The sequence below is a fragment of the Astatotilapia calliptera genome, chromosome 23, assembly GCF_900246225.1.
Source record: "Astatotilapia calliptera chromosome 23, fAstCal1.2, whole genome shotgun sequence".
NCBI lineage: Eukaryota > Metazoa > Chordata > Actinopteri > Cichliformes > Cichlidae > Astatotilapia > Astatotilapia calliptera.
This window is the reverse complement of record NC_039323.1, coordinates 41,483,052-41,508,302: the sequence shown is the minus strand read 5'-3', so window position 1 is coordinate 41,508,302 and position 25,251 is coordinate 41,483,052. Positions and strand designations below refer to the sequence as shown.

At 41.8% G+C, this 25,251-nt stretch overlaps 1 protein-coding gene across 2 annotated transcripts in view; it reads right to left on the bottom strand.

The window, feature by feature from the left end:
• Positions 1 to 3,222: 3,222 nt before the first annotated feature.
• The window catches only part of LOC113016328 (protein SON-like), a 28,087-nt gene continuing 6,058 nt past the window's right edge, over positions 3,223 to 25,251 (bottom strand). For both annotated transcript variants that reach the window (XM_026159082.1, XM_026159083.1), the window contains exons 6-20: positions 23,436 to 23,626; positions 20,441 to 20,708; positions 18,854 to 19,047; positions 18,001 to 18,153; positions 16,274 to 16,449; positions 15,585 to 15,719; positions 13,413 to 13,499; positions 11,832 to 12,050; positions 10,197 to 10,307; positions 8,943 to 9,059; positions 7,773 to 7,920; positions 7,461 to 7,529; positions 6,369 to 6,484; positions 5,047 to 5,148; positions 3,223 to 4,266 (exon numbers count right to left, since the gene is read on the bottom strand). In XM_026159082.1, the coding sequence (XP_026014867.1) occupies positions 4,189 to 4,266; positions 5,047 to 5,148; positions 6,369 to 6,484; positions 7,461 to 7,529; positions 7,773 to 7,920; positions 8,943 to 9,059; positions 10,197 to 10,307; positions 11,832 to 12,050; positions 13,413 to 13,499; positions 15,585 to 15,719; positions 16,274 to 16,449; positions 18,001 to 18,153; positions 18,854 to 19,047; positions 20,441 to 20,708; positions 23,436 to 23,626 (2,164 nt within the window). In that variant the 3' untranslated portion in view covers positions 3,223 to 4,188. The remainder of the gene's footprint in view (positions 4,267 to 5,046; positions 5,149 to 6,368; positions 6,485 to 7,460; positions 7,530 to 7,772; positions 7,921 to 8,942; positions 9,060 to 10,196; positions 10,308 to 11,831; positions 12,051 to 13,412; positions 13,500 to 15,584; positions 15,720 to 16,273; positions 16,450 to 18,000; positions 18,154 to 18,853; positions 19,048 to 20,440; positions 20,709 to 23,435; positions 23,627 to 25,251) is intronic.

The following is a 25,251-nucleotide window of genomic DNA, read 5'->3' as shown; positions in this document are numbered from 1 at the left end:
GGACTCAAGGGTGATGGTGTAATGCTGTGGGAGGATACTTTCTTTCTTTGAATGCATTAGTCCTAATTAAGCGCCGTTCAATTAAGCACTTGTGATTCAGATTAAGGTCGGCTCAAATTACAGTGTCTGTCTCTGCACGTGTACACTGCTCTACAGTTTTTACTGAGGAAATTAGGATTCATATACTTTACAGGTGTTTTTGGATGTAATGCTACAAGAAAAAGTGGAACGAAATGATGCTTCTTGAATTCACTGAATACAGCAGTAAGATGAACTGTGTGCTTGTGTGTGTTTGATACAACAAGCTTACATAAGGAATTCTACTCAACCTCATCTCTGACTTGCACAAAAACACACTGCATGTGTCATTATGAGTTGAAGTGGAGCAATTTTGGCTCAGCCATTATCTGCTTACACAACCCACTACAGTGAGGAGAGTCTTGATGTGTGCTTGTGTGTGCGAGCACTAGCTGGTTTTTGTAGTGTACAAGGACAATGTCCACCACACGTTTTATATTACGAGGACTGGGCCGGTGCCCTCATAACCCACCTCCACGATTTCTCCAGATGTCATCATGGCTCAAAATAACTCAGCTTTTGTTTCAGGAATCTGAAATCTGTGTATTTAAACAGTGCCCCTTTGGTGGGCGTGTATTGGTTTGTAGCTCTTAGTTGGCAGCCTCATCAAGTAACCTCTTCTTTGATCCTCAAGCCCTATGTTGACTGCTTCACTCTAGCCCAGCCAGCTGCTGAGCTATTCAGATGGCATTCATGACTGCTCTTTGTTGTTAAGGTAACATTCTGTGATAGAGCTGAGTAATGAATAGCATCCCTCTCGGGACACAGCCCAGGGTGCAGTTATTAAATATTCTGTGGTTACAGAGAGAAACAGCACAGCCTCTGGCCATTTTCCTGTGTCCATGAAGGCGAAAATAGAAGCGGAACTATGTGCTACATGAAAATAAGGTGTTTCCTGCATGGGAAAAACAGTGTTGAGCATTCGAGAGCTGTGCCACTGCAGATATTACCAGGAAATACAGAAGAAGCCTTACATAAACATGCCTTTGGGACTGTGCAATTAGGGAAGAAGGGAGACCTACTGTGTGCTATTTCAGTAGTACACACAGACTGCATGTTAGTACTTGTGATTTAGTTGTGAGAGACGATGTGAAGCACTACTCTCGGTCATATCAAAACCCTGTGACTGCTGGCTTGTTGACTTCTTGTCTGCTAGAGGTCTGTGCTGCCACTGCTGTCCCTGGGATGTGAAATTCTGCCTATTTGTGCATGTTGCCCATTTTCTCACGAGCACATTGTCTAACACAGGCCTATGTCACAAGCACTGACATGCATTATTTCAAACTGGATAAATCTAGCTAGTTACAATGTTACTGTAACCTTTCCTGAGCCTGCTACCCCAGACCTCTGAGGTCATCAAGGGTAACCAGCAAAAATATACATTTCTAATTGGACTGGCATCTAAAATAGCAGTGTTTTTACACTAAAACCCAGTCTCTAAGCAGTTTTATATATAACAGCCCCAACATTAATGCATTGGTTTCACAAGAAATGCTAATATAGATTAACATAGACCTGCATTACAATTCAAAGGTTTGGACACAACTTCTCACTTAAGTTTTACTTTATTTTCATTTTCATTGTAGATTCTCACTGAAGGCATCAAAACTATGAATGAACACATATGGAATTCTGTAGTAAAGAAACATGTGGGGAAAAACTCAAAATATGTTTTATATTTTATATTTAGATCCTTCAAAATAGCCACCCTTTGCTTTGGTTACTGCTTTGCACACTCTTGGCTCCCTCGATGAACTTCATGAGGTTGTCACCTGAAATTATTTTCCAACAGTCGTGAAGGAGTTCCCAGAGATGTTGGCCCTTTGCCCTCACTCTACGGCCATGGCATGTCGCTGCAGGATGCTGTGGTAGCCATGCTGGTTCAGTTTGCCTTCAGTTTTGAATAAATCCCCAACAGTGTCAGCAGCTCCTGCACTGGGGAACACATTGACTGAGAAACTGTCATTTCTCTTTAATTAGCTGATTGGTTCTTGGTATAATATGAATTCAAATAGCTATCAAATAATGCTTTCGGCTGTGCACCAACTTGACTTCTGCACAACACAACTGATGGTCCCAACTCCATGAAGAAGGCAAGAAATTCCACCAATGAACCGTGACAGGCTCACCTGTGAAGTGAAATGTATGGTTTTCGGGGTTTTTAACGTGAACTCTGTCTTTTCCCGTGTTGTAGCTCTGCATCTTATTTTGAAAGAAATATTTACGCGTTACCATAGCGACCAGAGAGCATTATGGGGCAGAGAGGAGGATGTTACTCTCTGTCGTTGGTGCATTTCAGGAGGACGCTGCTAAAACGTTGCACAATTACACAGTGAATTTGTGTTTATTATTATATTTACAAAATACCAGTTTCTGTCTCGGCCGTATGGTTTTATTTTGCTGTATTTATCTGCGACAGCTTAAAGGCCGCTCCGTTAAACTGGTCCGAGGCGCAAACAAGGCTGCGGAGCGCTGCACTAAATGTTACTAAATTATATTATAAAGTCCCACATTTCACCTCAAACGAATTCTTTATACAGAAACAGCATTCATATTTAAAGCTTTAAATCACCATTTATCCTCATGATACTGATTTAATTTGTTCAAATACTGACTTAGTTTGGTGAGCAGTGTGTATTTTACAGTGATGTCCTCAGGCTAAAATATCAGCATAATCTGTCTCCATTTAGGTCTATTTTTAGGAGGTATAATACCATGTTTATGCCTCAGCAATACCATTACACAAAGCTCTGATTAAAAAGTGTGTGGAGCACCAGTTTAGGTCCAGGTGTGACTCTGAGCGGAGGTCTCCCCCTCCCCTTTCTCCCTGCTTTCTTGAGTCACTAAAACTATTTAACAAAGGTGACAAAAATCTCCCCCAAATCAAAGCATCTTCTGCCATTTATAGTACACAGTTTAATATGAACGATCAAACGGTTCTTTGCCTGACTGCATGTAATGTGTTGACATTTAGACAATATGTTGGTGTTCATGTTCACGGCAATTTAGCAGGATAAGTTACACTAAACATCAGGTCGAGACTCCAGAACAACGCCACCCTCATTAAAAATGTTGGTCTGAAGTCAAAAGTGCTAAAGAGTGCTGGTATAGGACTCTGAACAAAGAAAGACAATGCAGTCCGTCTACTAAATAACATAAATATAATCTTTATTTCTGTATACATATGTTTAGAAGGCCAGAATAAAAGTTTAACAGCCTTGTATGAGAAACACTTTTGTTTAAATTTAGGTCATCAATGTAACACAAAGACTAACATTAGCTGTCATTCACAGATACAACTTTTCACTAACAGTCCAGTTTGCTTCTGCTTTTGTGTGACTATGAGAAATGTCCTGCAGACTGTCGGCTGTGTGTTAGACGTAAGTGTTGATCAGCTAATAGAATATAGGGCTAAACTGCTACTAAACTATACATTTGTCATACATATGTACACACACGCATGCACACGTCGTCCACTTTTACTATGATCACTTTTTACCACTCCTACCCCTACAAAAACAAACAAGGTGATCATTCAAGTACCTTTAGAAAAGGTGTGATGTCTTATAGGCATAACACTGGTCACGATCAGCACTCTGAACCTGCTTTCATTGTTCTCATGTTATGTGCCAAAGGTGGTAGTTCTTGAAATATAAATGAGCCTCCAGAGTGGAAACACTGGTTAATCACTGGGACTGAAACAAACAAAACAACAACATTGGTGACAAACTAAAACTATCTAAACCACTCATGGAAGACCTTGTAGCAGTGCTGTGGTAGCTGTCGTTACTTCACAACAGTTGGTTCCCCTTTTTGTGTGGCATTTTCTTCAGGTGTTCTCTAACAGTACAAAGACACCTGAGTCTGTTTTCAGGTACCCTGTGTGATTGGTGTACCTGTGCCTGTTACCCAATGGGTGGGAGGACAGGGCCACATGACCCTGGTTGATTAAGCAATTAAGGAGCCAGGTAGACACTGTGACACTGGGAAAGTAGATGGACCATGGCACAAACCACAGGACCAGCTTCAGAGCTCTGGGCTTTCCTACTGTGACAAATCAAAATGTTTGCCTTGAACAGGGTCCATATTACATTTGTAATGTGTGCATGACTATGTAGAGAAAAGCGGGCCTGTAGAAGCAGCAGTGAAGACAGGGCCAGTGTAGAGTCCTGGTCCATCCACAGGAACCTTTGGATAGAAGAAAATAAAAAATTAATGCAACCTTGCATTTTTATTATTGATTATGCCACCAGGATTTAAAAAGCAATAAAAGCTATTTAAATTCTATGTGTAGTACAACTTTCAGAATGCCTTAATTACATTACAAAAACATTTACGTTAGTCTTCAAAATAAAAGGAATTTGATCATTTTAGTCTATTTTCCTACTGTATCCTATAACGTCTTTAGATTGTTGATTCTGTGCCAAAGGTTTTGGCTCCTTTAACCTCTTAAGCCCCGAGCCTGACTGATCTCCTGCCTTTTGCCCCCGTATCAGGGGGCGTTGGGGCTTAAGAGGTTAAGGACGCAAACAGAAGTGATTACGTTCACGGTTCATACTATCCATCTGTATATGTTTAAATAAAATCTTTTTGATGTGTTTTCTTTGTTGATTTAAGCACATAAAGACATTCAGAAGAAGTGCCCTTCAACTGCACACTATCACTGCTCTGTGAGGCTGAACCTGCACGGTGACATAAAGGTTCTCGATCATTTCAGGGTCACAGCACACAGACTTGTGACTAACTACGCAAATAAATGTAGCATTTATTTATGTAGTTAGTCATAACTACATAAGCAATAGATTCTTTGAATTGTGTCAAAACTTGTTGAGTTATTACAGCAGCCAGTGTAGACTGAAGGCTCTCGCTGAGCAATCAGTTACAGCGGATCCACTCTTTTCTTTGTAGTTACACACTTGCAGGGTGACTTATATTAAAAGTGACGTGACTGTCAGAGCTGTGGGTTACCTCTCCCAGAGCTTGCAGGGCAACTGTGGCTGCCATGGCCTTGGCGTGCTTCTTATTGGGACTGGCTGTCTGGGGTTGGTAGTCCACACCATTCACTGTGACCTGGAGATAACACAACACATAACTCTGTTCACTAACAACATCCAACAAACACAGGTCCAGATGAACAAAATCCACTTTCTGGGATCGTAAACAACACGTGAATCTGATGCATTTATTAAAACACATTTTTAGCAGTTTTTTAAAAGGTTTTTAATTACATGCACTCTCAAGGATTTAGCATGAGGGACAATAACACGAGCTAGGAAGTACACCTGTGTGGTGCTCAATCATCTTTGATCAAATAGATTGAAATAAAAAAGTATCACATATACAAAAACATGTGTTTAAGAGTTGGCAATAGGGTCACAAATGAAGTTAAATAAGGCCAAAATGCATACGAGAGGAATAAAGAGCTGGCTGTATATAACAGAATCAGGTGCTTCCCTTTGTGACATACATTTCTTGGTACATCTTTACAGTCACATTGTACCACTACAGTAACATCCTTGAAACTGACACCACACCACAACAACTGGGAAGCAGCAGAGACTCCAAACTCCCCCTGAGATGCTGGATATTACGAACACAGATCACTATTTATAATTTTCATTTTCTCAGATGCACCTGTAAGTTACCCAAAAGTAATGAGATTACTGTTACTTTCCCATAAGCACGCTGCGTTACTGCGTTACTAAACCGTGGTTTGTTTGTGAGAGCGTCTCATGACAACGACGTACGAGCGTGCGACGCCCGTGGCAGCAACAGACGTGTGCAGATCAACAATGGATAAAATAGTGCAGAGAGAGTACATGCAGCGTTCAACGCTTGGAAGTAATCACATTACTTTGAGTTTGATTCTGTAAAAATCCACTGTTCACTCTGCGTGGGAAGAAAACTTTCTACAGCGAAAAATGAAACTTCAAACGTGAGCGAGCGGCGAGCGGCGAGCATGCTGCCACGGGAACGCGACGCTCACAGAGAAACCCCTGAATGCGTAAATGAGTAAACAGTAAACTAATGGGATTACTTTCTTGGAGAAGTAATCAGTAATTAGTAAGTAATTACTATTTTCAAGGCCAACACTGTTGGTCATATAAGGTGATTTACCCACCACCAGCAGTAATGTGATTACTATCGTCAGATGATTTTTGTTGCCTCTCGATTATAAAGCCCTGCAGAGCAGGAAGCTCCAGCTGCACAGAGTGACTGTGTGGGGTTTAATGACGTAGTGGAGAAGGTGCAGATTGTCGCCAGCTTCACGCAGAATGAAAATGACCCACCTTGAAAAGAAAATTCTTGCGGTGGTCAGGACCACTGTGATGGACCATAACAAAGTCTGGCTGCATTATCTTTCTCTTGTTACACAACTCAATGAGAGCAGACACCGGGTGCTTCCCTGCACACAGATAAAAGGACATCGTTAGAATTGGACAGCGCTCAGAGGAAGAGATGTTCTACAGAAGCATTGATATTTATGATGAATATTTTTTGTCCTTGTTTATGTTTGACATGCAGCTCAGACCCTTGCAGGAGCTTTTGCGGTTTACTGCAGATTTAGAAGTTACTATTCCTGAAAAAAGATCGACTGCAAAAACAGTTCAGAGAATTCTGTTTATTGTTTATGTGAGATCGCCATCTTGTGGAAAATATCAGTACTGCGGCTTGTTTGTTCTTGATTTTGCACATTTTATAAGTATGTTGCACATAATCACGTATATCTGCACCTTTGTTCTGATTCACATCACTTTGCTGAGGATAAATTACACACACTGTTCTGATGCTACCGATACTTTGATCCTGTGGATGAAGGCTGAGAGCCAGACTTACAATGCAAACTGCACGTTGGAAATGAAAAGTTACTTCCTGGATTTACCAAAGACGTGCAGCAGCATGTTTGTAATTGACAGGCATGGTTGTTTATTGTTTATGTATTTGTTGGAATTTTCCTTTTAGAGGTGAATGCCTAAACATGTAAGTGCTGCTGCGTTTATGGACTTAACAGTAACTTCTTTAACATGCAAATTGGTTCGTTTCTGGACACAAATACTGTTTTATCTTCTTCTGTCAATCCTAAATGTCAGCTGATACACACGGATTTCAGATTTGGTGGAGTAATATATTCATTCTGTCAGATTTCTCCAGCTATCACACCCTCACAGATGACACTCAGGCAGCAGAAACCTCTAACAGCAGGGTCTGATTCTCTGCCTCTCACTGGTCCTAAGCACCATCGTTATCATAAAGAAATGCATGTAGAACAAGTTTACTCTGTATTTGCTCCTGTGGGTCTGATTGGGTTTTTTTGATGAGCTGCAAGACTAAAGGTCAACAGTATCACCATCTTTAAGGAAACAAATTCAGGTGTATTTTACCCATTAGGTCCTTGGTTACTACCAGTCCACCAGTTTGCTTCTGTAGTTTCTCTCCTTCAGCAACTAGACCTAAAACATTAAAGTCAACATCAATAATGTGGTATTATTTATAATATCACCCACACACTTCCCTAAAGAGTGAAATGTGAGAATCGTACTATAAACTAATATTTGTGGCCAAATAACAGTAAATCCATGCAATATGACACCATATAGATCCCACTGCCTTCACTATCACCGTCTTGCAAAGCTTGTGTGAGCATCTATTGTCGAGACTCAGCAGCAAAAAGTGCATCACTTGGTTTCTCGTACCTTTGCGGTCAACCTTAAAGTCAATAACGATGGGTTCCACGGTACCCTCGCGGTTCCTTCCGAGCCCTTCGCCTGTCTTCCACCCCATCTTTCTCATCAGGAACTCCCCGACACCCCCTGACACTGGAGCTGCCCTGAGAAACTGGTCCTAGTCAGAACACAAACAACACAGTAAAAAGTCAGAAGGGAGAAAAGAAAGAAAACAACATCTACACGAGCGCAGGGATGGACAGGATGTGTTATCACATTTTCATCGCAAACATTTTCTTCTCATGCTCCTTGTCACAGTCGCAATTGTGTGGTGTCTCTTTAAGACAGCCTAAGGTGATGTTTTGTGATGTCACAAGTATGCGCTGCTGCCCATGCTGCACATGAACGCTGACTGAGATGAACCTCGTATCTTTACCTCCCTAACTCAAAGCAACGTTACGGGTTGTGTGAACACTGCTCGCTTCATATATGATGAGACAGCAGCCGTTCAACCGAGCCGTGTAAGGTTGATGAAGAGTGTGTTTATTAACGGACGAGCACTGTGGAATTCCCAGTGTGGTCGTGAGTTTGTGACCGTCCTGCCGAGTGTTTCTCCTCTCAACCACTGAATACAACCCACGTTGCAGCATGCAGTGAAGTACACGCAGGTTAAATGTAGGTAACACTTAACTCGAACTGAACGTGAACCAGCGATCGATTAGAGCAGGCAGATACGTCTTCTTCATGTTTATGCTTTGAGAACATGCGATTCGATAAGACTCCAAAGGTTTTGATCACGACAGCAGTGATGAGTGCGGCTGCTGTCTTAAAAACACACTGTTTGTATTCCAGCTGTGTCAGACAGGAAGAAGAGGCTGCACAATAACTTACACACTTCTTTGCTGCTGTTGTTGAGAAAAAAAGGGTTGAATCTTGCATCACTTTCTATTTGCACTCAAGCTTTTGGATGTATATTACAGTACGCATGTGATGACACGGCTGCACTACTGCACGTCTTTTCTTTTATATTCTCTAGAAGAGTTATAACCTCTGCTTTCTAACAGCCTCAGATGTGAGGCTCAGTGTGAAAATACTGAGTATAGTATACTAGACGTGGTGCAGAGCTTCACTAGGAGATGACTACCAGGGGGTTCAAACTAAATCAAGCTTGATTTTTGCGTTGAATGCTGTGTACATTACCTTCTTCAGCCATGCTTGTGGTCCACTGGTCGAGAGCTCCTCAGAGCTGAGGACCTGGGCTCCAGTTGAACCAGTGAAAAGACCAGGAACCGTGTTGGATTGGGCCCAAGCATCTACCTATTGAAAAAGGACACTTCTATAAAATAAGAGCGTTTAAGCATGTCTGTATTTGTCTGACACAACTGTCAGTATTCCGAGATTAGCTATCCCCATTCTCTGGGCTTCACGTTTGCTACCATGGGTGGGAATGCAGATTTGATTTGGCAGGTTTTCTGACAGATCCACAGGCCTCTGGCTGCTCTTTTTGATTTTATAGAAGAAACACTGTCACATAAATCATTAAGACTAATTTCATTCACGAAGCGTCTACAAAACATCTGCTTCCAAACAGATCAACTGCAGCTGCTGCAGTCAGTATCAAAGTGGCAGCTCCACCTCACACTCATGACAGCCGCACAGATATTTATGAGGCTCAGTCACCACTTAATCAAAGCCTAATGTTTTCCCAAGTTTACGCTTTTGTGAAATTGTATAATACGCATAAAATACTATAACACTCAGAATTAGCTGTGAACTCACCAGCTACAACATTATACAAGTATTAATATGTGAGTAACGTCTCAGCAGTGGTACACCAGGGACAGATCACCTACTACCAGTGTGTGAATGTGTGTGTGACTGAATGTAGTGTAACGCACTTTGGGGTCCTTATGCACTGAGTAAAGCGCTGTGCAAATACAGGCCATTTACCATTTTTACCATCTACTAATCAGAAGGCTGGTGGTTCGACCCCCATCTGCTCCGGTCTGCATGTCATCCTTGGGCGACATACTGACGCCAAGTTGCTCGAATGTGTGTGACTGTTGGGTAGAAAGCACTTAGAGCGCATGGAACAAAGTGCTTGTGCAAATGTGTTTGAATGGGTGAAGGAGGCAAGTTGTGTAAGCAGCAAAGCACTCTATAAGAACCATTTACACTGAACAGGAAATGCTTTTGTATCTTTTGTCCATTTTCCTGTTTTACAAAATGCTGACCTGACAAAATGAGAAAAGCCATGTTTTGTTTTTATTGAAAAAAGATGATATTAGGAGCTGAAACCCAGAACAACATATACATGCTGCACCTAAAACTGAGGCTGCCAGAGTGGTGATACAGTGTGATTATGCTGCTATTATAGCATCTTGCTAATAATATAAAGTTTTTATGGTGAGCACGTTAGCTGCTTTAAACGTTTATTCTTTTGAGACTTATTACCTGCTCTTGTGCTCGGGTGAGCATGCGGATGGCACTGATGTCATAGGGGTTCTCAGCCAATCGCCTCTGAGCTTTGATTCGTTCAGTTACAGCCTGGGTGATGTCTACTTGCTGGAGAGACAGAAAAACAGAGAGAGTCAGACACAGGTTTGAGGGTTAAGAAGGAGAGAAGACCCAAACTAGAGTTGTTTTAAACTCTTACAGTCTGAATAAGTCCGTGATACAAAAATATCTTAAACCATTCAATTGTTTTGCAGCTAGTTTATCCGTTTACCTGTAATTTGGAGAAAAAAGCAAACTGAATAAAAAAACGAAGCTTCCTCCAAAACCCTAAATACAAGCATACTGGGTTCATTGGTAACTCTTAACTGGTCAAAGGTTTGGCAGCTGTGTGGCTGAGACTTTGTGTTAGCCCACTGCTGGCTGGTTCACACTCCAGGGCCCCACTTATCTAGAAATCTCTGCTCACCTGTTTGTTCATAAACACTTCACTTTACTGATGATTACCTCGTTAAAGACTAAAGCGTTGGGAAGTGTTTTCAAGAAACTGTTTAAATTCCATTTTCTCATTTTATATGTCAATAACAACATTACAAATTCAGCCACTTTATGTGCAGAATTGTGGTTTCCAAATCAATCCATGCCTGCCACCAAATCTAGTGCTTATAAATCAGAAGGTGTGGAAACACAGCAGTTCAACAATTCAGAGAAGATAAAATCTCGAACCACATAAAAAAATTGCACCCTATGTTTCAATTACATACTTCATTTAACTTTTGTAAAGCATTTAAACAATGTTTCCCACAGACAGGCAGTGTAAAAATAAGAGCTCTCCCACACAGCAAGACAAAATATCCCCAGAGATCCTTCCAGGAAAATTCATGTCAGCTCTGCCTTCACCACACAAAATCTGTTTCAACGCTGATATTGTCAAAGTTGAACATTAATTAGCATCTCGTTAAGCCGCATTTTAAAAACAGCGACCTTTCCAGTCCAATAAAAGTAATGTCTCTGTGCCGTCCCTCAGAGCACGTCTTTGGTGGGACGGGAGTAATCTTGTCCCATCACTGTAGACAAACACTGTCAAATCACGGTCCAGGCAAATGGCAACAACATACTGTTTGGATCGTTTTGCATTTTATGTTAAACGAAACCTTCTTTGGGGAAACACATGAGGAAGGACGCATGAAGGAAAATGCAACAAAGAACAGAAGCAAACTGAGGGTTTAAATATGGGAAGAGTGAAGAAAGACAGAAACAAACAGCGAGAAAGACACCAGAAGGCACAGGGAATAAAGGGAAGGCATAGTAGGAACAACAAGAGAATATAAACAAACTAGATAATTCAACTAAGGAGAACTAAGAATACAAACACTCCAAAAAACTCAGCCTAAGAATTTTATCTCCAACTTCCTTTCAGATAAGTGGTAAATCCACCTCTTGGAAGAAGAGACCTGGTTGAGCTTGCTAGCATTAGTACAGGATATCCAGTGGATTTTGTCCAACTAAACACTGTAATGCCTGGCATAGTGGAATCACACAATCACATTTACTCCATGCACTGTTCACCAGCATCGCCCAAATCATCTTTAAAAAGGTGAGAGGTGTTCACTTCTGTTGTATCTCATTTCTCACCTGCAGTTGTGGGTCAGGAAAAACTTTGTCACTGTTTGTCACAAACGCTGGCTGTTCAATAACTTCCTGCAAAACCGCTGCCGTTTCCCCTGATGATGATGAGGAGGAGGAGGGTGCTGCTGACAGAACATTTGTTTGGGCCTTTGTTGTAACAGCAGCCTTCTCGGTTGTTTTGTCAACTGGCACCCATTCTCCATAAGCACCCAGTCCCTCTCCTTCCTGTAACACATTACATTAGATAAGTAACTATGGGTTTATATTAAAAGACATTTTCTTTGATAATTACCTGCAATTAATCCGTTTAAAGGGAGACATTTATTCTGTGGAATACAAAGTGCAGCTCAAAGAATAAACTGAAGCTAGAATTGTTTCAATGCTTACTGTTCATTTAGATCAGATTCAGATCATTTTATTGATTCTGACAATTCATTTGCAGCTTAGCCACAACCTGCTCATGCAATCACAGGCAAAAATAGAAATGTGTCCACCAACGATCATACAAAGAAGTCAATCTAAGTGTGTCAGAGTTAAGTGATCTAATAGCCAAGGGAATAAAAGATTTGAAGTATCTGTTTGTGTTTCACTGGGAACGAGGTAATGGTGACCTGAGAGGAACTTCCTGAACTCAAATGACGAACATGGTCAGGACAGCTGATTCTTTGGGGGGTATTGAGAGGTGCCCTGCTCCTGTGGATCAATCAGGATGCAAACTGACATATCTAATGCACCACCAGCTACAGGCTGAGACGTCTGCCACCGTGCACCTTTCTTCTCATACAGCATTACCCCATTTTTCTTTTTGTGGTTTTTAAATTTGTAAATGTCTGCATGTGATTGTCCCGAGATGAAGAAACAAACAGAATATTGTTGAGATATTGATGGTGTGAAAAGTGCCTCGACCATTAAACTCGAAAGCCCAAAAAGTCTCCTGAGATGGAAACCAATTCCTAATAAGACAAATGGCACAAAAATGTAGGAAATGTAAAAGTTAAATGTTCTCTCGACATCCTGCAAAGTTCCCACCACGACCACAAAGTAAGATCCACAAAGATGTTCATTCATTCAACAACAAAAAGAACAAAATTAAGGAAGAACACCGTCGTAGTCATGGTTACTGCTCCCACAAACTATCCTGCAACACAATTCTTGGGACAGATAAAAATTTGTATTCTTAACTTTTCAAAAAAAATGCACAACACATGTTTGGGAGAAAAAAAGATTTTGCACACCAACAACAAAACCTCATATTTACCATAAAGCATGTTGGGGGGGTTCGTGCTTTTATCTCAGCCCCTCAAACCCTTGAAAACTTTGTAAAGAAATCATAAATAAATAAAATTTAAGAAGAAAATTCAAGGCTAGAGTCCGTTACTATGTTGTTTATGCAACAAGACGATGACTTGAAAGCAGCAAAATGGCAGCAAAATCTAAATATTATGGTTTTGAAATGGCCACGCCCCCTGCTGACCTAAAGAAAGGAAGATGCTAACTCAGACATCCCGGTTAAGTGGAACAGAAACGTAGCACTGAGATGCACACTGGAAGTGATTCTATTCAGTCTAATAAAAACGAGTTTCATACCTTCTTACGATGCTGTGTTCCTGAAGACACTGGAAACTCCTTGGCCATGCCTGCATCACTACGGACTGCTGGACGAACTGTTGAGTTCTGATTGGACAAAAATTGGAAATGGTTACTTCTTTTTTCGAAAAAGTTACTTATTACACAACTGCGACTATATCCACCAGAAAAACCCTATGAAGGACCAGGTGACCCCATCATTACATGCCTCTCTGCAGCTTCTCTCCTCCTGTCCCTGCCCACAGAGAATGTGCCAGGCCATCAAAAATAAACCCAAAATGAGCCAAGCAAAAGTCAAACATAAAGACTCACAAAGCTATGACTTTTCAGCTGGTGGAATACATTTGAGGTACTGCTACCTTTTGCAGCAATAGTTTTGCTGCATGTTTTGCAAATTACCGGATGTTTGACATCCTCTTTGTGAAATCCAAACGACAGCGAGTCTCATTCCCTCGCTCTTCTGAAACTCCCACTTTCACCATATTATTCCCTATCTGGGAATTTGAACTGAGTTATATAATTGACATCAGCTCAAGAACAGAAAAACCACTCAAAACATCTGCCCAGTTTTGGGATAGCATTCTTCAGAAAGTTGAAACTAAGATAATCAGTTCACAGTTCACACCAGAACCACAGGAAGAAAACAGCGTGACAAAGAAACCTGCATGTGATGACAGGGTCATGTGTATAGGGACATACTGTCAGCTCAGATTCAGTTAAATGAATCGCACAGACAGATGATAACCTTCAGCATACTCCGCAATGAGCCAATCATGCGAACTTGGCCTGATGAGAAAATGGATTTTAATGCCTGTAAAGAATTCCTAAAATATCCAAGATAAATAAACCTCTGAAATGAAAGGATTGTGTAACAAAATGATTGTAAATCCTAAACGTTTCACGTAACATTTCAGCTGTATCACTAGGGATGGGTATCGAAAACCGGTTCTTGTTGAGAACCGGTTCCCACTGTTTCAATTCCTTGGAATCGTTTGCCACTTTTATAAACGATTCCCTTATCGATTCCAGTCGCCCCGAATGACGTCATCACGTTGAGTAGCATCTTTTACCCAGTAGGAAACACGGCGCCTGAGCGGCGCAAACGCTCAAAAGTTTGGTTACACTTTATGAGAAAGGATGACAACAGGGCAACGTGCAATACTTGCAAAGTAGAGATTTCATCAAAGGGAGGAAACACTACGAACATGCAAAAGCATTTGCTCAAAAAACATGCGATTGCTTTCAACGAATGTCGTGTTTTTGATCCGCTCCGGACTAGCGAAGCTCAACCCAGCAGCAGCGGTAGTGTTTCCACGTCCTCTCCCGTTAATACTGCAGGTAACTAATCAATTAGCATTGCATATTATGTTAGCGCGATTTACCTTATTACAAAACCTGCTATTACTGTGCGTTGCATTTAGATAACCATGATGAGAGAGACAGAGTCTGGCTGGCTCAGATGCTGGCAGTTCTCGCTGCAGTCTACCGGTAGCGTCTCCTTTCAGGCCAGGATAGACGAATGTCACCCAGCAGTGTCTAAGTTTGTGGTCAAAGGCTTGCACCCATTTGCCACAGCAGATGCCCCCGATTTCACTTTGGTAAGTGAATGTGTTTCATTGTAGGCAGGACATTACTGGATATTCTTGTGTAATTGCTACAGAATAATTTATGTTAAACTTTGTTATTGCTACAGGAGAATATTAATTTTATTATTTTACATATACATTTTTTTTCCTGGGGACCCTGTGACACCCCATTGAAGAGCCGTAGGCTGTGGATCTCTTAAGATCTCACTGTTGGGTTTGTAAGGCCATGTTACTCCTAAATTTCTATCTTGTTCAAAGAGAAGATATAAAACAAAGCTCTGAGCTAATCGAACTTAGTGTTCTCCTTTTTAAAAAAAAAAAGAATCGATAAGAGAATCGATAAGGAATCGAATCGTTAAACAGAATCGAAAATGGAATCGGAATCGTTAAAATCTTATCAATACCCATCCCTATGTATCACTTATATTTAAGTCTGCATCTAATTGGTATTTCAGCTCCTGCATTTCAGATGTGTTGTGTTGTGGGTGTACAAAGACTAAGCTATGAAAACTGCGTGTTTGTCCAAATATTTCTGGGTCTAACTGCATTTAAGACAGACACGATGCAGCGCACGTGTGCATATTACATTAACACTGAAGGTGATTGCTTTTGGTTCTCGTAGAGCTGCTCCTCCAAAAGGTTTCTCATCATCCTCTTCATCTGAAACATGAGGCACTGCCACTGGCAGCTCTTCTGTACTGTCTGCAATCATCTTGCATTTCTGCAAACACACACACACACATATAAAGAGTAAGCTATGTAACTACGACGCATCGCTCTTGTTTTTCCACATTGCAGGCTGCAGATCTCCATGGCTGTTACAGAACACTGCAGAACTGTACTTTAGAACTGCTATGATCTGAGTAGGATCCTGTATGTAAGCAGACAGAGACCTTTCCACCTATAAAGGTAGAGCGGCAGAGCTTTAACAAAACGTAATGCACTTGTCCTTTAATGTAAGGCTCACTCTATGACATTAACCAAATCTGGAAAAGAAAATCCCACCTGACCCTCTTTGAATCAGCTCATATTTTATACAACAACTGTTGGATGTATGTAAATCCATGCTCTAAATCCAAAATCATTTTTAAGTATCAGGCTCATCGTTGCTATGTGAGCATGCACAAGGGCCTGGATCACAGAGGATCATGGATCATGGCTTCAGTGTTTTAACTCATTGCCTGTTCAGCTTGTGACCGTTTTCTTTTGGCATACGATGGCCTGTCCTTTGCACTAACTTTAGTTGTTTTGATACATAGAAAACATGAAACTTACGTCAGTAAATTCTTTAATGCTAATGCTGTTCGCTTGCTTTGCTACTTTCCTTTTCACCTCCTCCAAATTAGCGATGTTGGGTTGGGCAGGGGCAACGGGTGGCTTCTGCATAATGGAAGGCAGTGGAACCAGTGACGACAAAGTGCCAATGTTAGTCAAGGCTGCTGTCACAGTGGCTACAAGTGAGAGGAGACACGGCAAAACACACAAATCGGTGAATAAGAAGCACAACAGCTGACTCAAATAATATTCGAACATTTCAGCTTCAGTCGTGTAATTCTGCTTATAGTACTTATTTTATTGACTCAACACACTCGACACTTCACTTGACCTTCATGGTTATTTTGCTCCAGAAAACTTACTCATCAGCAGTAGAACTACTCACACACAAGAAAAGACATCAGGGATTAAGGTTAGGTGATATTTGAAAAGTTTCCAACCGACAATCGTCAGTCCAATAAATGACAACAGGTGATATATTCACGCAGGTGACTTTTCGATGGGCGGAGCAACGTAATCATGCACGTTTAGAATTTATAAGATTTGTTTGAATATTTTACCTTCTTTTCTTGTTTCAGTATTAATATTGCTACTTTTTGGATTATTCATTCATTTATTTATTTATCTGAGATGAGCCAAAGCACACAAAAAACTCAACATTACATCAGATTTTTTTTTAATGTTCGCAGGAAGAGACATTTGGATTTTTAACTTACTTATTGTTTAATTTTGTATTTGTTGTTTGGTCGAGTGTGTGATAAGATAAACACAGTTATAGTGCTAAAAACAGCGCTATTATGTTTTCCGTTGACTGCTTCTCTTAGTTTCAACCAACATTATTAGCAAACCAACTCATGGGCAAATAAATAAATAAATCGCTCTTGTAAAAAACGACTGGTGAAAGGCTCAGCCTATAGTCAATGTATCCGTCCAATTGCCCAACTTTATTAGAGATGCAGTTTACTGTTGAAGAAAGAAGTCAACTGGATGTCTGTATTTGTACATTTTGATAAATTACAACTTCATTCCAAACAGACAGATTCAAACTAAGTTAAACAGTCCCCTCAAGGAAATGACCAAATCTGTATCGATGGAGCAGCGGTAACTAGGGATGGGTAACGGTATCCAGTGTTCTGACATAAACGGTAGTAACCAGACCGAAAAGCAGCGCACATTTCGGTGCTTTTTTTCTGTGCTTTTTTTTTTCTTGACATGTCACACACTTTGGATTTTAGCCAATCATTTTACCTTTCCAAGGATAGTAGGCGGGCCCAGGTACGTACGTTCTTTTAGAGCAGATGGATGATGATGCAGCAGCAGCCATTCTTCTCTGCGTGAGTAGCTTCATGTTGTTCGTGTGTAATTTACGTTGAGTAGGCTAACCACGTTATTACATTAATGCATGTAAGGTGAACTAGCAAACACCGTCGTAGTTACATGTCTACCTGTCTTCTTGTTTGATAGAGAGATAGCATATATGTCCTATAGCTGCAGAAAAGGCTAACATTGTTATCTTTTTACAAAAAAAACCAGCTAAACATGAGAGGTTTCAGGACAAAGTTTGTGTTCTCCATTCTTTAAGCACCGGTTCGAGCACCGATTAAGCACCGGCACCGTTTCAAAAGTACCGGTTTGGCACCGGTATAGGATAAAACCTAAACGATACCCATCCCTAGTGATAACAGGAGGAAAAAATCATGCAGGAAAGAGGAAAGTCAAATTCCTACCAGCAGTCATACTGGCCATTGCAGCATTCATAGCCATTGTTGGCAGAGCCAGGGGAAGCACTGAGGATCTCAGGCTAGCAGGGATAGGCATACCAGCTTTGGCACACATGGCAGCAGCATTGGCCTTAGCAATTTCCAACAACTGCTCCTTATCTGAGAAACAAAAAAATAAATCTTACATTTTTTAGACATAATACATAATATGAAGTTTCTAACAGCTATATACAGTTTTATTTTCCTTTTTTTAAAATAGAAATCTGAGCATATGATTTTAGCGGTAAAGAAGATAAGAAAATTGTAATCTCAAGTAAATCATCACAACAAAATGAATTAATGGGAATTAGTGTGATGATCACATAGTCAGAAGCAACATATAACCATCATCTTTCAGAGGTAATGGACTCAGACTCAAAGTGCTTTATACTACTTGCCTAATTCATCATTCAGACAAGCACTTTTTCTATTCACACTAACTTGGAGTTCACAGCCACCCCATAACATACAGGATCCCACATATATTTACTGGTACTGACTCATGATAGAGTACAACATTGAATCCCCTGTTGTTCTCACAGTATTTAAACTTGAGCTTTATCATGGGGGGGGGGGAAGCATCAAGTTGACAAGGAAAGGTGAGCAACTAAAAAATGAAGTAAACAAGAGGTTTACTTCATTTTTTAGAGGTTTTTTCTAGTAAAAACTGGCACCTAGTAAAAATCAGGCGCTAACTTATTTACAGTTACTTTATGACAGCAGCCTCCTCTTTGTTATATACAATAGCACCAAAATACAAGTAACAAAAAGGAAAAATGGCACGTATTACATTCACACGAGTGACTTCATAATATCTGACCCAGTTCACTGATACGGTGAGGGCTGTTGCTCAAGCTGCCGTGTTTCCGTGAGGGCGACCTGTTTTTGCGTAGGATTAGCACAGGGGAATGGCTCGGCTCACGCTTCCAACGGTCTCTCTGGCTGTATGCAACCCTCCGCCGACTTTGTGACACTGACCGCGAGCGTGACCGCCGTGGCCTGCGGCCCCTTGACCTACAAAGCAACATGCAGTCTCATTTATCTTTCAAAAAACCAACTGCTAAACAACATCTGTATACAAATATTCATAGGTGAAACTTTACAATGTAATAAAAGCACTCACAAACTTTCAAGAACCACTGTGTACAGCTACAACTGTGATAAATATTTTGGGCACCCTCCTCTATGATTCTGTTCCATGGACTGAAAAACTAGATGTGATGAAGACAATGTGGTGATTGCAAAATGGCCAGGAAGCACTAGTTTCATCAGAACACTCTTGCCAACACATAATCAGGCAAACTGCATTTGCAACTGTGGGGAAGCAAGTTGCCACCTCTAAATGAGGCCGTGGTCCTGTGGAACAGGATGACTTTGACGCCATCGTGCACGCACGGGCGTCTGCTTTGCATGCACTGCTACAGTTTCAGGGTCCTGCAGGTACCTCCCTGCACTCAGAGAGAAATCCTGCTCACGTGAATAAACTTACTTTTGACTGTCGGGAGGCAGAGCCCAAAGGAGGATGGGCTCCTGATGTGATTGGCCACTTTGATGGACACTTCAGATTACTGTGTTAAACTGAGTTACACTGTGCCAGCGACAAATGCTGTTCTAAAGCGCATTTGTTTACAATTTGAAAGATAAAGTTTAGTGAATTAAGTATCAACAGCTATTGTTTACTGAGTGGAAATACACACAAGTGTCACTGGATTACTTTAATGCTGAAGAAATATTTGAAACCATTAATCTGTGGTACAGAATAACACAGCTTCTATGATTTAGAAAGAAATCATCATAATGAGGACGCATCATTCCTCAAGTCAACTGAGTAAACATAATTTTATAAAATGTGAACAAGTATAACATGTTTTATGTTTTTGCCAGTGGGTGGCTTCACTCAGTGAAACAGCTTTACACATCTGGCTCAGAGCTGCACTCACTGTGGGCTCAGGCTCCACTGTAACAGGTTCTCTGAAAAGACAGTCTGTGGGCTGGACAGGAGAGCAGGACGTGACGAGTTGTCCAAGGTAAGCAGCTAATTTGTCTGACAAGCAGTTCAGGTTGTTCCCAAAAGTTGATTCTGTTGATCTGGATGTTTTGAGTGGGAGAAACGTTTCGTCACTCATTCAAGTGACTTCTTCAGTCTCAGCTGACTGCAGGTTTCCCAGCCTTAAGATACACGTACTGTTTATGTACGACTGAAACTAGCACCAATGGTGAGCAGTGGGATCTAATGAGAGGTGAATGAATAAAGGGAGGGAGGGTCCATGGGGCTATTTGGTGTATGGATGTCATGTATAGAACAGAACCATAAGGCGTGTGTGAGGTGTGATCATGCTTCTCAAATGCAGATAAATTATCTCCAGGTAAGTAAGCCAGCGCAAACACACTCCACCCCCTGACCTACCTTGAGCGTGATCTCTTCCTAAGTGAAGGGCTCGTGGATCTAGATTCTCTCTTGTAGCCTCTACGTGGTGACTTGGATTTTTTCTGCTTCTTTGATGACTTCTCCTCTTTTTTCTTCTGTGGTGACTTTTTTCTTTTCTTTCCAGCAGATTTCACATTTGCAGGAAAGGACGTTTCTGATGCCTTGCACTGAAGCAAGCCAGGCTCAGTGCTCAGGTGATGTTTAGCAGATATGGACTGGCTTGGCACGGACGTGGATGCACTAGAAGCTGAAGTTTTTAGAAAATCACATGACAAAGACCACAGCTTGAAAAAACCCAAATACATCTAAATTAAAAGCCACACCTATTAATAACACAAAGCACTGATTGGACATTACAAAGTATTTATTTTAGTTTTATTCTAGTATTTTAGAATAAAACTGTGTATGTGTCTGTAAGACTAGAGAGGAAATGACATTTTTCAAGTTATCTCTATTATCACCAGATTTATAGTGTGTATGTGTGGCAAGTTGAGGCTGATGGCTCAGCTGCAGGGGAGGAGTGAAGCAGCAGGTTCAAGGTGTGGTATCAGGGGAGGCTGGTCTTCGCAGTTGGCGAGCATCATCTAATCATGCCTTCCCTATTTCAGTAGCGCCTGGGGCGAGAGAGGGGGGATATCTGATCAGATCTGCTGGAGGTGGAGGAGCTGGCAGCGGAAATCGCAGAGAAAAGAGAGCAGAGCACTGTAAAGTGCAAAACATAAAATAATAGTTTGCACAAGAATCTGGGTGGAGCCGAAACCCAGGACACCAGCATGTCATAGCCCCAACCCCCGCAGCCGGTGGAGGCACTGGCGAAGATTGGGTCTGAGCTGGTGGCAATACACCGGGAGTAGGTGGCGGTAGGGCTGGGCCATGTCAAACCGTTCACGGTAACACCGGTAAAATGTTGGGCAACGATAAGAAAATGAAATATCGCGATAGAATTTGGGTAAAACGCGCATGCGCAGTGCCTTTGTTTTCATACGCACATGACCGATAAAGCATGGCGGTGACGCAGAACGAGAAGAGCGAAAGCGGATCGTTGAATGAAACGATGACCCAGAACTGGTTTGTAAAAATGCTGCAGCTTCACTGGTGTGGAACTGGTTTAGCTTTCGTGCGTCAGATACACAACAAAGCACTATTTTTGGTAGCGCATGCTAGCGGGCCGTCGTTATTACCGAACCGATTTCATGTACACGGCGCTCAAAAATCTGTCAAATGTTTCAGTACGACTTTGCTAAGCTACGAAGCCGCACCGCTTGATGGATTGTTGGAGCATTACGGCTATCGTAGGCGGAGCCTGGCGGAGTGATACGTACTGTGCTTCAACATAATATTACCATATTGTGTGTGTTTAACCTCTTTTTAAGTGTTGTGGATATGATACATGGTTATGCTGAGGATATGTCGGCCAGTTTCCACTGGAAATGCCTTTTGGTTAAACTGTCAGCGAGGAATTTGCACTGTTAAAGTTTATATAACTTTAATGCACATAAAAAACAGCTGCTTGTTTAAGTGAAAATACATTGATGGGGTTTTTGCACTAATAAAGTTGTGGAGTTGTAAAGTATTTTGTCTAGGGTCAATTATATTGTCAGTTATATCGATATTGCAAATTTTCAAATATATATCGTGATAAATAGTTTTGGCCATATTGCCCTGCCCTAAGTGGCAGTGCATCAGAAGCAGAAGCATTGTGTGGACCTCCAAGCTTTCTTGGAGGTGTTCCAGGCGATGGCCGGCAGAGGAGTCGGCTCCCCGGCTGCTCCCGTTGCTCTTAGGGGAAGCCCAAGTGGTAGCGCTGAGTCTTCCCACAAGGCATCCTGGACCAGCTAGGGCTCTCCTCCGAGGACCATCTGCACCACTTTCCAGGAGGGTCGGATAAGGCCGGAGGTCCACGTATGTCAGCCGGCTGCAAGACACCGGGATGGCGAAGTGGGTCTGTTGCCACCAGCCGCCGAGCCTTGAGGCTGCGGTGAGGCTGACTTAGGACCAACTGGCAGCGTGGCAGGAAGGTCCGCAGGAGCAGCAGCTGTGTGCAGCAGTGGCTAACTGACTGTTCCCAGCCGTGCGAACAAGGGTCCAGGTACTGTTTTATACAACACTATTTCCCACACAAATGTGATCAGAGCTAGTTCTTACATTTTCTACTCAAGTCCTTAAAGCCCTTTATACAACATGCCTCATTCAGCCATTCGCACGAGCACTAAGTGCCTTCTATTACACACACTCCAATGAACTCATCAGAGAAAATGTTGGGTTCAGCGTCTTGGCCAAAGATATTTAAGAGTGAAGACGAGAGACTCGAGCACCGACCTTTCAATTAAGTGGAAACTGGCCGACATATCCTGAACATAATCATGTATCATATCCACAAAACTTAAAAAGAGGTTAAACACACACAGTACGGTAATATTATGTTGAAGCACAGTACGTATCGCTCCGCCTACGACAGCCGTAATGCTCCAACAATCCATCAAGCGGTGCAGCTTCGTAGCTTAGCAAAGTGGTACTGAAACATTTGACAGATTTTTGAGCGCCGTGCACATAAAATCGTTTCGGTAATAACGACGGCCCGCTAGCATCCTCTACCAAATAATGTGCTTTGTTGTGTATCTGACGCACGAAAGCCAAGCCAGTTCCACACCACTGAAGCTGCAGCATTTTTACAAACCAGTTCTGGGTCATCGTTTCATTCAACGATCCGCTTTCGCTCTTCTACTAAACGACCCTGCTGTTACAGCCACCCCAAATTTGTGTTAATAGCTTTTGAGTAAGATTTACAGTATTATTCCTGGATACATGGTGTTTATACTGTTTGAACAGTGATTTCCTCAAACTTGAAATTTAAGATTTTAATATTCTGAGATCCTGGATATCTGATTCCCATGAACTATGAGCCACAATCATCACAACACACTCAGGACCTGCTCAGTCATGGAAACCAACGTCCATTTCATACAGGTCTTACCTAGTTTTTCTGTTTCCTCTCCTTCACTGTGGTTAGAGGTCTGCCGTTTTATTACTCTTGATTCAGTCAACTCTTCTGCTTGTAAATTACTTTCAGTGTTGCTGAGGTTGCCCTGAGGTGGCTTGGGCCAGTTTGGAGGCCATTGGTGGGAATGAAAGGATTCATCTTCTACATCTTTCTTCTCTGACGAGCTACAAGTAAAAATAGAAATCACATAATTGCAGGATGAAGTAATATCACAGTGAAACATATTTATCAACAGTGCTGTCATCAAGCACAGAGTGTTTCATACAGTTAGTTGCAAAATCTTCCTCCATTTTTTTCACTTAAAGTGGGGCAAAAAAGTATTTAGTCAGCCACCGATTGTGCAAGTTCCCCCACTTAAAATGATGACAGAGGTCAGTAATTTGCACCAGAGGTACACTTCAACTGTGAGAGACAGAATGTGAAAGAAAAATCCATGAATCCACATGGTAGGATTTGTAAAGAATTTATTGGTAAATCAGGGTGGAAAATAAGTATTTGGTCACCTCAAACAAGGAAAATCTCTGGCTCTCACAGACCTGTAACATCTTCTGTAAGAAGCTTTTCTGTCCCCCACTCGTTACCTGTATGAATGGCACCTGTTTGAACTCATCATCTGTATAAAAGACACCTGTCCACAGCCTCAAACAGTCAGACTCCAAACTCCGCCATGGCCAAGACCAAAGAGCTTTCGAAGGACACCAGGAAAAGTATTGTAGACCTGCACCAGACTGGGTAGAGTGAATCTACAATAGGCAAGCAGCTTGGTGTGAAAAAAATCAACTGTGGGAGCAATCATCAGAAAATGGAAGACATACAAGACCACTGATAATCTCCCTCGATCTGGGGCTCCACGCAAGATCTCATCCCGTGGGGTCAAAATGATGATGAGAACAGTGAGCAAAGATCCCAGAACCACACGGGGGGACCTGGTGAATGACCTGCAGAGAGCTGGGACCAAAGTAACAAAGGTCACCATCAGTAACACACTACAACGGCAGGGAATCAAATCCCGCAGTGCCAGACGTGTTCCGCTGCTGAAGCCAGTGCATGTCCAGGCCCGTCTGAAGTTTGCCAGAGAGCACATGGATGATACAGCAGAGGATTGGGAGAATGTCATGTGGTCAGATGAAACCAAAGTAGAACTTTTTGGTATAAACTCAACTCGTCGTGTTTGGAGGAAGAAGAATACTGAGTTGCATCCCAAGAACACCATACCTACTGTGAAGCATGGGGGTGGAAACATCATGCTATGGGGCTGTTTTTCTGCCAAGGGGACAGGACGACTGATCCGTGTTAAGGACAGAATGAATGGGGCCATGTATCGTGAGATTTTGAGCCAAAACCTCCTTCCATCAGTGAGAACTTTGAAGATGAAACGAGGCTGGGTCTTCCAACATGACAATGATCCAAAACACACCGCCCGGGCAACAAAGGAGTGGCTCCGTAAGAAGCATTTGAAAGTCCTGGAGTGGCCTAGCCAGTCTCCAGACCTCAACCCCATAGAAAATCTGTGGCGGGAGTTGAAAGTCCGTGTTGCTCGGCGACAGCCCCAAAACATCACTGCTCTCGAGAAGATCTGCATGGAGGAATGGGCCAAAATACCAGCTACTGTGTGTGCAAACCTGGTAAAGACCTATAGTAAACGTTTGACCTCTGTTATTGCCAACAAAGGTTATGTTACAAAGTATTGAGTTGTATTTTTGTTATTGACCAAATACTTATTTTCCACCCTGATTTACCAATAAATTCTTTACAAATCCTACCATGTGGATTCATGGATTTTTTTTTC